The following is a 16,883-nucleotide window of genomic DNA, read 5'->3' as shown; positions in this document are numbered from 1 at the left end:
TTATTGGTGACGTTTCGGGACACAAACAGTCCCTTCCTCTGACAAACAACAATACAAAATGTCAAACTTTTAAAGGTGAAAAAAGCCCTCCCCTCTGTGAAAAACCAATCACTATAGTCTGCGTGAACAAATTAGAGAGACAAGTCTCTTGATAGGTTTGTGATCAAAAATCAGATAAATTGATTGGACAGAAACCTGTCAATCAAACGTGCATATTCGTTTGGCTTATAAAAGTGAACAAAAGTGTGTTAAAAACAAAGTGCCAGGTCAGCAAATGGTAGAAAGCATATATAGACAACAAAGGGTATCAATATAAATGTTTGAATGAGGCACGGTTGGCGCAAGAATTGCATATTACACCAACCAATAGAATTAATCAATGCAAAAGGTATGTGCCCGGGCAGCCAATCACACTCATTGTCAGCCGGAGGGTAAAATGAGTCACCATTATTCGACTCCACCTACTGGCTTATCCGTGTAACATAGTTTAACTGCATCAGACCATCTATGTCAATCAGGTTGTGTATCCAATTATAGATCTTAGCCTATACAACGGGCTCTCACATTTATGTACCCAAATAAAGGATTACCGGTCACTCACAGAACCCCAAAGCCATTATATCAGTATGTCAGTAAATGCACGCCGGAAACAAAGTGATGTCACCATGACTACCGGGAGCGCACCCATGTCACGCTCGCCACAATACCGCATTATACCCACATCACTAATAAGCAGAGAGAATCTCGCTGTCCACTATACATGTCAGGCCAGTGTTTGTTTTCTTCTGTGCGTAACCGGCCAATGATATATCAGTGTGGAGACACACACCGCCGGTCCACCAATCATACGTATTGTTGACTCGCTACTATGGTAACGCATCACTAGCCTAGTCTACAATCAACGGGTGTTATCGAGTGAAGCCACACACCACTGTGCAACCAATCGTGTGCTACCAAATATTCATGCACGCCCATATCTAACACAGTATAACTGTCTATTGAAAGAATCATCTGTCTCCATTAGTTAAGAGCTGCTGCGGCACCATATCGCACAATGTATTACTTTAACAAACAAAACACAACAAGTAGGAATGACTGACCTAGTACTACTCGTGCATTTACTGTTTAGTCATTTCAGCAATATTATGTGTTAAATAAAATTAAATTTAAACGTGACCTATAGTGTGTGATTCACAAATATAGATCCCCTATGTATATATATACAAAATTAATATAAACAATGAAGAGTGCCCTAAACAATCATTTGGAGCATATTTATGCTACCAACCGATAAGCCCTAACCATGTTATATCATAGATCATGGGTCACAACCCATCCCTTTATCCTCATAAAATTGTCATGCGGCTATCCCATTATTTAAAATAAAAAAATAAAAATAAAGATAAAAAATAGAAAACAAATAGAAAACAAATGCTAATGTACCCCAGTGTCAAATAAAGGTAAAAAGTGAAATCCTTAATTAGTAAACCCTCACAGTGTGTAGATCCAACCAGGATCCTAAACACACTAAACCATAATAATCATAATAGTAATTCTTATCATCGAAAAATCACCCCAACCTTAAAGTGTAAAGAAATAACACCTAATCAAATCAACAGAAAACACATTGGTTAACTTTAACCATGATACTGAAACAAATGGAATTGGTCGTGAGTGTGCAATTCCATGCCCATCCGGCCAATCACTCTTGTGATTATAACTTAACCATTTGCTGACCAGGAACTACTTGTAGAATAAAAACAAAATACACAAACGAACAAATTAAAAACAATAGTAACCTATTGTAATCATTATGAAAATACCCATTGAACATCTTTTTAATATCTTAACATCAAAGGACCAAATTAAGTAACCAACTAGATATATTAGTTAATATTTATGAAATGAAGGCAAAAACTACATCAAATAAGGACACGTGGACTCTCACTGACATCTGTAGATCATGGACTCCCATAATAAAAAATGGATCAGTGTGCTCCCATCAAAGGTAGCATTGCCATCCTGTATGGACGTTGAGGCCTCTTGGTTGTAATGTCCCCAATTCAAACATCCATCTGGCTTCTTTCTTTAGGAGGATTGTCGCCCTATCACCTCCTCTCTTTAGTTTAGGAACATGGTCAATAATCCGGAACCTCATATCCGTGACCGTATGTCCAGCTTCTAGAAAATGGCGAGCTACCGGTTGGTCTGATTTGCCACTGTGAATTGCAGATCTAATGCTGGACCGGTGGTTTGCCATCCTAGTCCTGGCATCGTCTGTCGTCTTGCCGGTATAGTATTTGCCACATGGACAATTCAGAAGATATACGATATAGGTAGTGGTACAGGTCACTATATGTTTAATTTTGTATTTCTTTCTGCGTTCTGGATGCTGAAAATATGGCCCCGCTATCATTGAATTACATGTAACGCATCCAAGGCATCTATAACATCCAGCTTTCTTACTGAGCCAAGTGGTTTGTGTGTCTTCAGTGATATCTGTCTTCATCAGCAGATCTCTGAGGCTCCGTCCTCTTCTATAGCCTATTCGTGGCGCCTGCCATTTATTGAAAGGTAACTTTGGATCAGCCTCCAGTAGTTTCCATTCTTCCTTTAGAGATTGGGTGATTCGGTTCTTGTCTGGTGTATAGGTGGTTACAAACGTCATTTGGGGTGACTTACGATTATCCACCGTATTGTTCCTTGTAGGTGAAATGGCCAATGCGCGCATTTCGGTAAGCACCTTCTGGCTGTATCCCCTTTCCTTGAACCTTTGTGTCATTTCTTCAAGTTGGGTTACACATCTCTCATTTTCAGTATTATTCCTGATCACACGTTGGTACTGTGCCTTTGGGATGTTCTTGATTAGACTGGGTTGATGGCAACTGCGTGCATGTAAAGTTGAATTTCGATCAGTTGTCTTCCTATATAAGGTAGTTCCCAACTTGGTGCCATTCTTGAAAACCCGAACATCTAAATAATCTACAACCTCGTTGCTGGCAGTGTGACTGAATCTGATGGTACTGTCGATCTCATTGAGAGTCCGAATCCATGTGTCCAGTGTATTTGGATCATCTTGCCATATCAGAAACAGGTCGTCAATATAGCGACAGTAATATTTTATTTCTGGTTTTTCAAATATCTTCAACACATTGGTCTCATAATCAGCCATAAAGAGATTGGCCAGTGATGGGGCCACATTGGACCCCATCGCTGTGCCAGAGATTTGCAGATAATAGGTCTTATCGAACCGAAAGTAATTTTTAGAGAGGCATATATCCAGGAGTGTGATTAGTACCTCCTCAGAAGGACCAACATATGGTACCTGTCTTAGACACTTGGCCACAGCTGCTATACCCGATGTGTGTGGTATAACAGTATACAGGCTTGACACATCCAATGTGGCCATAATGTCAGTTGGTTTCATATCTGTGATCCGTAGTATATGGGATATAAAATCTGTGGAGTCCCGGATATATGATTTTTGTTGCTTCACCCACGGTTGTAGGAAGGAATCTACATACTCAGCCAGTGGTTGGAGCAGTGAGCCCCTGGCCGACACAATTGGCCTACCAGGGGGGTTCTTACTATCCTTATGGACCTTGGGAAGTGTGTATAGTATGGGAACCACTGGAAAGTCCCGTTTCAAAAAGCCATAATGATTCTGTGTGAGCTGACCCTCAGTAAGCCATTGTTGTAAGATGGCATCGATTTTCTTTTTGAGTGCAGCCGTAGGGTCACTCAGGAGAGGTTTATATGTTTTTAGGTCAGATAGTTGTCTTAGAATTTCTGCCTTGTAGTCCCTAGTGTTCATGACTACTATACCCCCGCCTTTGTCCGCGGGGCGTATAACGATGGAGGAATCTTTCTGTAATGAACATATGGAGAGTCTTTCATCTTTAGATAAGTTGTCACACCCCCGATGTGTAGGTCTTTTAGGAATCTGTTCCGTTAGGAATTGGGTGACTGTCTGGATAGTAGCATTGTTGGAATGTGGGTCAAATTTCCCTTTTGGTTTGAATCTATCCATGACATCAATTTCATCACTTTCAGTGCCAAAATATTCCTTTAGCCTGAGGTTTCTTCCATACTTCTGAATATCTATATATAAATCAAAGTTGTCTTTCTTCGTGACTGGTACAAATGACAGTCCTTTGTTAAGCAGGCTCATTTCTGCCTCATTTAATGTACGGTCACTGATGTTAAACACCATGTTAGTAGTTACCTCCGTAGTGGAGGGCGGCGGGCAGTGCCCCCCCCTCCTCGTGTGCGGCCTCTTCCTCGACCTAAAAAACGGTTTCCTGAGCTGGGTGGTAATGTAGTAATTGTATTCTTGGGATTATCCCACTGTTGATATTCACGGCCCCCTCTGGAGCGTGTGGTGACACCTCTTGAGGATCCTTCAATGGCTACTTGGTCATTATCAGGATCAGTGCTGTCCCCTGAACTCGAATCGACCGTAGTCATGCTCTTTTTTATAGCGTTCAAGAATAGGAAACTCCAGACGGTGAACCAGGACTATACATATAAAAGCATCTATAGATGGATGATGGCACCGGAAGACAGACGGGCGTTTCGTCCTCGTCGTGAAAGGAGATTCACAAAAAAGAGCATGACTACGGTCGATTCGAGTTCAGGGGACAGCACTGATCCTGATAATGACCAAGTAGCCATTGAAGGATCCTCAAGAGGTGTCACCACACGCTCCAGAGGGGGCCGTGAATATCAACAGTGGGATAATCCCAAGAATACAATTACTACATTACCACCCAGCTCAGGAAACCGTTTTTTAGGTCGAGGAAGAGGCCGCACACGAGGAGGGGGGGGCACTGCCCGCCGCCCTCCACTACGGAGGTAACTACTAACATGGTGTTTAACATCAGTGACCGTACATTAAATGAGGCAGAAATGAGCCTGCTTAACAAAGGACTGTCATTTGTACCAGTCACAAAGAAAGACAACTTTGATTTATATATAGATATTCAGAAGTATGGAAGAAACCTCAGGCTAAAGGAATATTTTGGCACTGAAAGTGATGAAATTGATGTCATGGATAGATTCAAACCAAAAGGGAAATTTGACCCACATTCCAACAATGCTACTATCCAGACAGTCACCCAATTCCTAACGGAACAGATTCCTAAAAGACCTACACATCGGGGGTGTGACAACTTATCTAAAGATGAAAGACTCTCCATATGTTCATTACAGAAAGATTCCTCCATCGTTATACGCCCCGCGGACAAAGGCGGGGGTATAGTAGTCATGAACACTAGGGACTACAAGGCAGAAATTCTAAGACAACTATCTGACCTAAAAACATATAAACCTCTCCTGAGTGACCCTACGGCTGCACTCAAAAAGAAAATCGATGCCATCTTACAACAATGGCTTACTGAGGGTCAGCTCACACAGAATCATTATGGCTTTTTGAAACGGGACTTTCCAGTGGTTCCCATACTATACACACTTCCCAAGGTCCATAAGGATAGTAAGAACCCCCCTGGTAGGCCAATTGTGTCGGCCAGGGGCTCACTGCTCCAACCACTGGCTGAGTATGTAGATTCCTTCCTACAACCGTGGGTGAAGCAACAAAAATCATATATCCGGGACTCCACAGATTTTATATCCCATATACTACGGATCACAGATATGAAACCAACTGACATTATGGCCACATTGGATGTGTCAAGCCTGTATACTGTTATACCACACACATCGGGTATAGCAGCTGTGGCCAAGTGTCTAAGACAGGTACCATATGTTGGTCCTTCTGAGGAGGTACTAATCACACTCCTGGATATATGCCTCTCTAAAAATTACTTTCGGTTCGATAAGACCTATTATCTGCAAATCTCTGGCACAGCGATGGGGTCCAATGTGGCCCCATCACTGGCCAATCTCTTTATGGCTGATTATGAGACCAATGTGTTGAAGATATTTGAAAAACCAGAAATAAAATATTACTGTCGCTATATTGACGACCTGTTTCTGATATGGCAAGATGATCCAAATACACTGGACACATGGATTCGGACTCTCAATGAGATCGACAGTACCATCAGATTCAGTCACACTGCCAGCAACGAGGTTGTAGATTATTTAGATGTTCGGGTTTTCAAGAATGGCACCAAGTTGGGAACTACCTTCTATAGGAAGACAACTGATCGAAATTCAACTTTACATGCACGCAGTTGCCATCAACCCAGTCTAATCAAGAACATCCCAAAGGCACAGTACCAACGTGTGATCAGGAATAATACTGAAAATGAGAGATGTGTAACCCAACTTGAAGAAATGACACAAAGGTTCAAGGAAAGGGGATACAGCCAGAAGGTGCTTACCGAAATGCGCGCATTGGCCATTTCACCTACAAGGAACAATACGGTGGATAATCGTAAGTCACCCCAAATGACGTTTGTAACCACCTATACACCAGACAAGAACCGAATCACCCAATCTCTAAAGGAAGAATGGAAACTACTGGAGGCTGATCCAAAGTTACCTTTCAATAAATGGCAGGCGCCACGAATAGGCTATAGAAGAGGACGGAGCCTCAGAGATCTGCTGATGAAGACAGATATCACTGAAGACACACAAACCACTTGGCTCAGTAAGAAAGCTGGATGTTATAGATGCCTTGGATGCGTTACATGTAATTCAATGATAGCGGGGCCATATTTTCAGCATCCAGAACGCAGAAAGAAATACAAAATTAAACATATAGTGACCTGTACCACTACCTATATCGTATATCTTCTGAATTGTCCATGTGGCAAATACTATACCGGCAAGACGACAGACGATGCCAGGACTAGGATGGCAAACCACCGGTCCAGCATTAGATCTGCAATTCACAGTGGCAAATCAGACCAACCGGTAGCTCGCCATTTTCTAGAAGCTGGACATACGGTCACGGATATGAGGTTCCGGATTATTGACCATGTTCCTAAACTAAAGAGAGGAGGTGATAGGGCGACAATCCTCCTAAAGAAAGAAGCCAGATGGATGTTTGAATTGGGGACATTACAACCAAGAGGCCTCAACGTCCATACAGGATGGCAATGCTACCTTTGATGGGAGCACACTGATCCATTTTTTATTATGGGAGTCCATGATCTACAGATGTCAGTGAGAGTCCACGTGTCCTTATTTGATGTAGTTTTTGCCTTCATTTCATAAATATTAACTAATATATCTAGTTGGTTACTTAATTTGGTCCTTTGATGTTAAGATATTAAAAAGATGTTCAATGGGTATTTTCATAATGATTACAATAGGTTACTATTGTTTTTAATTTGTTCGTTTGTGTATTTTGTTTTTATTCTACAAGTAGTTCCTGGTCAGCAAATGGTTAAGTTATAATCACAAGAGTGATTGGCCGGATGGGCATGGAATTGCACACTCACGACCAATTCCATTTGTTTCAGTATCATGGTTAAAGTTAACCAATGTGTTTTCTGTTGATTTGATTAGGTGTTATTTCTTTACACTTTAAGGTTGGGGTGATTTTTCGATGATAAGAATTACTATTATGATTATTATGGTTTAGTGTGTTTAGGATCCTGGTTGGATCTACACACTGTGAGGGTTTACTAATTAAGGATTTCACTTTTTACCTTTATTTGACACTGGGGTACATTAGCATTTGTTTTCTATTTGTTTTCTATTTTTTATCTTTATTTTTATTTTTTTATTTTAAATAATGGGATAGCCGCATGACAATTTTATGAGGATAAAGGGATGGGTTGTGACCCATGATCTATGATATAACATGGTTAGGGCTTATCGGTTGGTAGCATAAATATGCTCCAAATGATTGTTTAGGGCACTCTTCATTGTTTATATTAATTTTGTATATATATACATAGGGGATCTATATTTGTGAATCACACACTATAGGTCACGTTTAAATTTAATTTTATTTAACACATAATATTGCTGAAATGACTAAACAGTAAATGCACGAGTAGTACTAGGTCAGTCATTCCTACTTGTTGTGTTTTGTTTGTTAAAGTAATACATTGTGCGATATGGTGCCGCAGCAGCTCTTAACTAATGGAGACAGATGATTCTTTCAATAGACAGTTATACTGTGTTAGATATGGGCGTGCATGAATATTTGGTAGCACACGATTGGTTGCACAGTGGTGTGTGGCTTCACTCGATAACACCCGTTGATTGTAGACTAGGCTAGTGATGCGTTACCATAGTAGCGAGTCAACAATACGTATGATTGGTGGACCGGCGGTGTGTGTCTCCACACTGATATATCATTGGCCGGTTACGCACAGAAGAAAACAAACACTGGCCTGACATGTATAGTGGACAGCGAGATTCTCTCTGCTTATTAGTGATGTGGGTATAATGCGGTATTGTGGCGAGCGTGACATGGGTGCGCTCCCGGCAGTCATGGTGACATCACTTTGTTTCCGGCGTGCATTTACTGACATACTGATATAATGGCTTTGGGGTTCTGTGAGTGACCGGTAATCCTTTATTTGGGTACATAAATGTGAGAGCCCGTTGTATAGGCTAAGATCTATAATTGGATACACAACCTGATTGACATAGATGGTCTGATGCAGTTAAACTATGTTACACGGATAAGCCAGTAGGTGGAGTCGAATAATGGTGACTCATTTTACCCTCCGGCTGACAATGAGTGTGATTGGCTGCCCGGGCACATACCTTTTGCATTGATTAATTCTATTGGTTGGTGTAATATGCAATTCTTGCGCCAACCGTGCCTCATTCAAACATTTATATTGATACCCTTTGTTGTCTATATATGCTTTCTACCATTTGCTGACCTGGCACTTTGTTTTTAACACACTTTTGTTCACTTTTATAAGCCAAACGAATATGCACGTTTGATTGACAGGTTTCTGTCCAATCAATTTATCTAATTTTTGATCACAAACCTATCAAGAGACTTGTCTCTCTAATTTGTTCACGCAGACTATAGTGATTGGTTTTTCACAGAGGGGAGGGCTTTTTTCACCTTTAAAAGTTTGACATTTTGTATTGTTGTTTGTCAGAGGAAGGGACTGTTTGTGTCCCGAAACGTCACCAATAAATACTGTTTACCACACAGATGACTGAAGTCCAGTGAGTGCTTAACTTTTCTGAAATGACTATTATACCTTAAAGCACCCTGGCAGCTGTTGACAGATGGTGAGAGTGCACACACTCACAACAAAAAATTCTATATATATATATATATATATACAGGCCTCAAAATTTCCACTCTTTACTAGCCATTGGCGAGGGGAAATGTAATGGTGGCGAGTAAAGAAAAAGTGTAAAGAGAAAATATGGCCTGAGATATAAGGAAGAGGGTAAGAAAGAGAGATTGAAGAGAGGAGGGAAGGGAGAAAGATAGTTAAGAGAGAGAAGGAAGAGATGATAATTATTGAAAGAAAATCTCCAGGTCTGCTATCACCTTCCATGACTTCAGCACTCTCTTTCTCCACTCTCTCACTTCAACAACTTCCTATTTGTATCCAGCTGTTGTCTTACCCAGAACCACCAAGTAGATGTTGCTAACTGCTATGCACTTATTTTGTTAATCTATTACTGAATGTAGCATTATTTAATTTGTTAAGGTGTAAAATAAAAAATATTACAAATGACTGCACAATAATGTGTTTCACAATGGCTAAACATAAGCAAAGAGGGGGTGGAGTATTGTGTGTGGTATTAGGTGTGGTGTGGGCAAGCGAGTAACATTTTGGCCTGGCTAGTAGCTTACAACCTGAAATTTTGATCCCTGAGTGTATATATATATATATATATATATATATATATATATATATGCTCTTCCTTCATCTGACGCTAAACAGTGTGTTATTGGTGTGGTGTGTTGTGTCCAGTTATGTGCCACAGTTAATGCTTTCCTCAATTAGTTATGGAGCTAATAAAACCCATCTGATCTTCAGGTATAATCTATAGGAAAATTTAGTTAAAAGAATAGTCTACTCCAGAATTTTTATTTCTTAAAAAGATAATCCATTTATTACCCATTCCACAGTTATGCATAACCAACACAGTTATATTAATACACTTTTTACATCTGTGATTACCTTCTATCTAAGCCTCTGCAAACTGCCCCCTTATTTCAGTTCTTTTGATAGACTTGAATTTTAGCCAATCAGTGCTGACTAACTCGACGGGAGTGAGCACAATGTTATCTATATGGGCCACATCAACTAGTGCTGTCTAGCTGTGAAAAACTGTCAAAATACACTGATAAGAGGTGCCTTCAAGGGCTTAGAAATTAGCTCATGGGCTTAGAAATAAGCCTACCTAGGTTTAGCGTTCAACAAAGAATAACAAGAGAACAATGCAAATTTGATGATAAAAGTAAATTGGGAAGTTGATTAAATTTGCATTCCCTATCTAAATCATAGAAGCTAAATTTTGACTAGACTGTCCCTTTAAGGCATGTAGCAAGGATTTTGCTTCACAGTTCAATATGTTTGATGAGTAGTAAAACTGAATGGTAAAATTCAGTTAAACTATGATATTTTTCTGTTCCTCTGAAAAAAAGTAAACCCAAGGAGATTCATCTTCTTCAATATATTCACAGTAGAGTTTATTTCTGCGAAATGTGTTCCCAGAGTTAAAGTTAATGTATCTATGAGACTGAGGTTTTATAATAAATGTGCAAATGTTTCTTCTACTTGACTATTCCTATAATGAAATGTATAATGGTGCTCAATTAAAGTGACACCATGTGTACCTGTTTGTAATATGGTTACATTGGCTCTTCATCTTTCTTGATTGATTTCTGTTTCTGCATATGCAATATTTGTTGAAACATATAGATCATGGTTTAGTTTAGGTGTGTACTATTTGTGGTATCTGCAGGGAGGTGTACCCTATATTGAGTGTATACTTTAGTGCAATACAGTGGTTTCCTGGCTGGATATTTAACTGACATATGGCATATGAAATATTATCTTCCCAAAGGACTGCCTTAGTCTTTTCCCAGAATTGTCTGGCTATGCAGTATGGTGAACAAAATCTGTCCTTCTTTCTTTAGTAAATCAGGGCTGTTAATCAGAAAAGTGGGAAATAGCCAATGTAATACCTTTGTATGCTGTTTAGTTTTGGAGAGAAAGCCTTATAGGAGCAGGGGCAGACTAACCTATTGAGCAATATGTGACAGACCAAGGGCCCGCAGTAAAGGGAGGGGGCTTCTACCAGTGCAAACCATAGGTATCTCTAGGGGGGCGCTAGTTTTTATTTATTAGTTATTTCTGTAAACATAAATAAAAGTGAGAGCAAGTTTGCAGTTCTGGAGCACCCAGCCCAACATTACAGCAATTAAGTATTTTTCCTGGGTGCTGGGACCTCCCCTGCACTGTTTGCACACTCAGCATACGCAGCCTGTGCTGGTTCAGAAGTGGAAAGAAGACCCAGAAGTGGGTTGTGCAAGGTTAGTGTCAGAGAACTGCACAGAAGAGTTGAAATATACTCCAAATACAACATCTAACTATGCAGAAAGCAAAACAAAGCACAATTAGTGAGTCACTTTTTGCTTAAAGGGACATAATACTCATAAGCTAAATAACTTGAAACTGATGCAGCATAACTGTAAAAAGCTGACAGGAAAATATCACCTGAGCATCTCTATGTAAAAAAGGAAGATATTTTACCTCACAATCTCCTCAGCTCAGCAAAGTAAGTTCTGTGTAAAAAAGTTATACTCAACTGCTCCCAGCTGCAGGTAAAAAAAAATGAAGAAATGAACAGCAGCCAATCAGCATCAGCAGTGCTGAGGTCATGAACTCTTTTACTGTGATCTCATGAGATTTGACTTAACTGTCATGAGATTTCATTGTTACACTGAATAGGGAAATAAGATGAGAGTGCACGAGGCTCATCCTTTCAGCTGTCCCGGGACAGACATACTAATATGCTGCTTAGAAATCATTTACAATGGGATGTGGCTACTGAGGAACTTTTGAGGTAAAATATATTTCTTTTTTACATAGAGATGTTTAGGTGATATTTTCTAGTCAGCTTTTTACAGCTATGCTGCATCACTTTCAAGTGTTTAAACATTTGGGTATTATGGCCCTTTAAAGGGAACATTAAAAAAAAAAAAAATTTTGTTTAACATTCAATCATTTGTGGGGGGGGGGGGGGGGTTGTTTTTGGTGTAATTATATTGTTTTGTTGTAACTGTTAGCTTGTGTAGGGGGCCTCTTAATTTTTTTTGCCTAAGATCCCCACATGGATTATCACTCCGTCCCTGTATAGGCGCATAGTTAGAAATAATTAAATAAGCAATCTGAGAATGTGTTACATTAGGTACTAAAGAAATGGATATTAAAAATAGATCAGTTTGTTATAATGTGTTCTGAGGTTTGGAACAACATGTAAAATCTCTACCATCTGGGTTTTTATGTCTTCATATATCAGTTACATTTAGAGGTTGATTTTTTTTGTAGAGACTGAAACAGAAGTGTTTCCCTGTTGGTTTTGGGTAACAGGTAATTAGGAGATTAAGATGATCATTGATCTTTATATCAGTCTATGCTCACACTGAGTGTTATTTGCACTGACTGATGCAGCTTTGACAGTATTATTAACCCACTATGCAAGAGGACTATAGCGTTCCTACTGCATGCTATACTGGCATGCTGACTAGGGCTTTCATAAGCAAAGTTTTACACATTAAAGTGTTATGTTAACCAGAATGCTATAGAAAGTTGTAAAATGTAGGAGGAGCTTGCAGAGCTAAACTCTTTTGTAGCTAGTTGAATTTTCCTTCCCCCTGCATCATGTGACAGCCATCAGCCAATCACAAAATGCATATACTGTTACTCTTGTACAAGCTCCTTAGGAGCTTGATGCCTCCATGATGTGTGAATATAAAAAGATTGTGCGCATTTGATAATGGAAGTGAATTGGAAAGTTGTTTACAATTGCTTGCTCTATCTGAATCTTGAAAGTTTAATTTGACTTAACAGTCAACATTACATAAAACTCTGCATCAATGCAATCCTCAGTGGCAATACGCTATAATAAGGCTTTTGAAACTTACATTCAGCATTTTTTAACTAAAATTTATTTTGGAAATGAATTTGTCTTCAGATGATACCGTACCCCTGGTCACTGCTTTTTCACTTCTGCCAGTCAGAAGGTATCAGCTTGCTCCAGTAGTTTCCCTGTAATGTGTACAGTACTCTCTTTACACTTCTGTTTCCGTTGGCTGGTAGAACGAGACTACCGTGCATGTTCAGCAGCTCTCTCTCTCTTTAAACATGCTACATGGGAAAGATTAAGGCGAGTGATCTCCATAGGTTTGGCAGAATCACTCACTGCTAATTTTACTAAAAAAGTAGTGGCCATGGGGGAGCCAGGTGAACCATCTGAAAACCAATATCAAAGGTACTGTCAGGTACCTACCCTGCAGGGTTGGTGTGTCTTCCTCTCTGGTCGACAGGGTTGCAGCACACAATGACGATCAAGTGATCCCTGTGTAGGCACGCAATCCCAATGACCATAGTACACCCGCTGACCTGGCATGGTGGGTACCTGACAGGTACATTTTAGCTAAACAAATACATATTGCCCCTAAATTATACCAGTGCCCAGTTTTTTGTAACATTGACTGACTATTTAACAAAAAAAAAAACCAAAGCTTTAACTGGGAGCAAACATAGCTTTGGCAAATATAGTGCCTATAAAGGTGCAGCCACTTTTAGCCTTCTGCATTTTACAAGAACTTTCCTGAAATGTTTCGTCTGCTCATTACCAACAAACTCTCCAAAAACAGTCCATGCCCTGAAATCTCAGGCATCTCTACTCTGAAAAACAGACGATACAGCAAATCACAGACATATATTTATATCTTGTATGATATTATTTGTAACAAAAAAAGAGAGCATTTGTAATTATTTGTATGTGTTCTATGTTATAGGATTAAATATATACAATAAAAAGCTAGTGCTACTGTAACTGAATCATTATGCTGTTTTATAAAGCATCTGTGCTGTTTATAGACTTGAACAGCGTATTCTAAAGTGCTTACTACTCTAGCAGATCTGCACAGTTTTGCATATTTTTCTCAGAAGTGGTTTCTTAACAAAAATGTTAAATTGATATTTTTATATTTGTTTGATTTACTTTAATGTATGTGCATGCAATCACCAATTACATGTCTGCATTTATTTGCAAGAACACGTGCTTTTCACACACTGCAATGTATTTTTGTGCTGCATAAACATCAGCCAGTTTTACTTGAGTACAACCAATTTGTAATGCTACTTATATAAGAACTGGATGCTAATTAACTCGGATGAGCGTATTACATTTTTAGAATGTGCTACTGCAACATCTCTCTAGTAAATGTGAATATAAAAACTAGAGACAATAAGATATCATGTATGTAGCTTCATAAAGCTTAAATCTTTGTTTTTGTTCTTGAACAGTTCCATGGTTATTCGAGATTTAACCTTGCGCAGTGCTGCTAGCTTTGGCTCTTTCCATCTGATCCGCCTTCTCTACGATGAATATATGTTTTATTTAGTTGAGCACAGAGTTGCCCAGGCTACTGGAGAATCACCAATAGCAGTCATGGGAGAGGTAAGTTTGTCAACAAACATTTAATGTGTTGGTTTAACTATTCTTACACTGTTGCCTTTTTGTTCTTGTCTCTACGTATAAATATAATCTGTAAGTATTATATATGTATGTATATTTGTATGTTTAAACCAGGGATGGGGAACCTTGGCACTCCTGATGTTTTAGAACTACGTTACCCATGATGCTTAGGCACTCTGAAGTCCAGTTGAGCATCATGTGAAATGTAGTTCTGAAACATCTGAAGGGCCAAGGTTTCCCATCCCTGGTTTAAACAATACCCTAAGATATACCTACATACAGAAACACACACATATATTGTCTTGCTATCTTTTTAAATCTTTTTCAAGACTTGTTGGTAGAATGTTGTATTATGCCGTCTCGTTTTTAATGAAATTTTCCACATCTTTGTCTTCATGTATTTTTTTATTTGTATAGGTTGAGAAACAAAGATGTGCATTCTCCTGAAGGAAATAGGTTCACATTGCAAAGATCCTGCTACATCTTGACCACTGTCAAGAATGTCTGTGGTCCTTTCAGGCCCTAACATGCAGAACCGTCTCACATGAGAGGTTTTCCTTGGATTACTCTCAAGGGATTATGGACTGTGGCTCACTCTCAGGGACCACCTTTGCTGGTCACCCCACACAGATATCTAAATACTGCACGAACAAGGAAAAATGTGAGGGTATATTCCGGCTTACTGGAATATAAATGCATTTAAACTTTGCTAATTGCCATTAGTCCAGCAGCTGATGTTTGGATCTTTGTTACTGATAATTTCACATGAAGCTGGTGTGCATGCTACATCTGTGGAGAAGGCTAAAGCTTAGTTGCCCTCCTCTAAGGTTAGGTAATATTGGTAATATTTGTAGCACAAGATTTGCTGCAGAAAGTTAGATGAACTTATTTAGGCCTCAATTTATCAAAGTCTGGCGGACCTGATCCGACAGTGCGGATTAGGTCCGCCAGGCCTCGCTGAATACGGAGAGCAATACGCTCTCCATATTCAGCATTGCACCAGCAGCTCACAAGAGCTGCTGGTGCAAGGCCGCCCCCTGCTGACTCGCGGCCAATCAGCCGCCAGCAGGGGGGTGTCAATCCACCCGATCATACTCGATCAGGTTGAATTGCGGCGATGTCTGTCCACCTGCTCAGACCGCTGCTTCATAACTGGTGTTTCTGGCAAGCCTGCATGCTCACCAGAAACACAGGGCCTCAAGCTCTATCCGGAGCAAATTTATCAAACTACTGGCATTATTGGTGCATGCAAAGCTCATTTATGTAATAAATGGCAAGATGCAAATTTAGAGTTTTTATGTCAAGCTATTCCCTCTGGGCAGATATTGATAAGATAGTTTGGGTTAAGCTACCTATATTTTTTTCTGTAAGCTTTTTGCTGTGTATGGGTGTAAGATCCTAATAGTCTTTTTTCCCTAGAGTCATGGGGCCTTGGGGTTTAAAGCCTGAAAAGCAGATATTTGAATTATGCGTTCATATATTTTCTTTGAAAGGAACTGTTTGTGTTTGTTTTACCCTAGCTTTTGTGTACCAAGAGTTAGTACAAAGCTGTGGCTTGTTCATTGTAACTTTTTCATTGGAAAGAAACTATGTAGGTTCTGGTTACTCCTCTTGGATTGCTGCATCCAACTATTTTATGCTGATGTGATTTATCAAGTCTTTACATCTAGGATGAATAGGTAAAAGGTACTGCTTGCTAGGGGTACCCAATAGATTTTATCAGGCTTCCTATATGTTTATTCACAACTCAGATCTCTCAAGATACATTGAAAGAGAGATTATGTTGTGTTGTTTGTTTCAAGATCTTTTTGGATATTTTAAAAGTATTTCAATTGGTTAACATTGGTAGAGGATTCACTTCAACCTTTATATTGTTACAAAGATGGGGGTCATATGTAATTCAAATCTGGTAAAGTTACCTCATTTCAAACTGGGAGTCTCTTCATTCTAGCATCCTTTTCCTAGAGTGAGGTCAATACATGACTATATAGATAAATATAAATATCTTCTTCATACTTCTATCTATTCAGATCTTTTTTTCCCCAATAAACAAAGGTTTCTTAGACTGTTTAGATATTTAGTTACCTCCAAAAATGTTTAACTTCTGTTTTAGGAATTGCATAATGATTGTGGTTTGATGGATGTTGCTGTATAAGTGATACCATTAGGTTGGTTGCATATGAGACTTTGTGGAGTTATTTCACAGCTAGAGGTTGGTGGAAAGAAAAAGCTCCAAGGGAACTGTCAATATCACAGACCAAAGT

At 39.4% G+C, this 16,883-nt stretch overlaps 1 protein-coding gene across 1 annotated transcript in view; it reads left to right on the top strand.

The window, feature by feature from the left end:
• The window catches only part of RFX3 (regulatory factor X3), a 445,346-nt gene that overhangs the window by 408,837 nt on the left and 19,626 nt on the right, over positions 1 to 16,883 (top strand). The window contains 1 exon segment of the mRNA XM_053702543.1: positions 14,448 to 14,601. Coding sequence (XP_053558518.1) covers positions 14,448 to 14,601 — 154 coding nt within the window.

This window comes from Bombina bombina, chromosome 2 (genome assembly GCF_027579735.1).
Source record: "Bombina bombina isolate aBomBom1 chromosome 2, aBomBom1.pri, whole genome shotgun sequence".
In the NCBI taxonomy this organism is placed as follows: Eukaryota; Metazoa; Chordata; class Amphibia; order Anura; family Bombinatoridae; genus Bombina; species Bombina bombina.
This window is presented reverse-complemented; position numbering and strand designations above follow the sequence as displayed.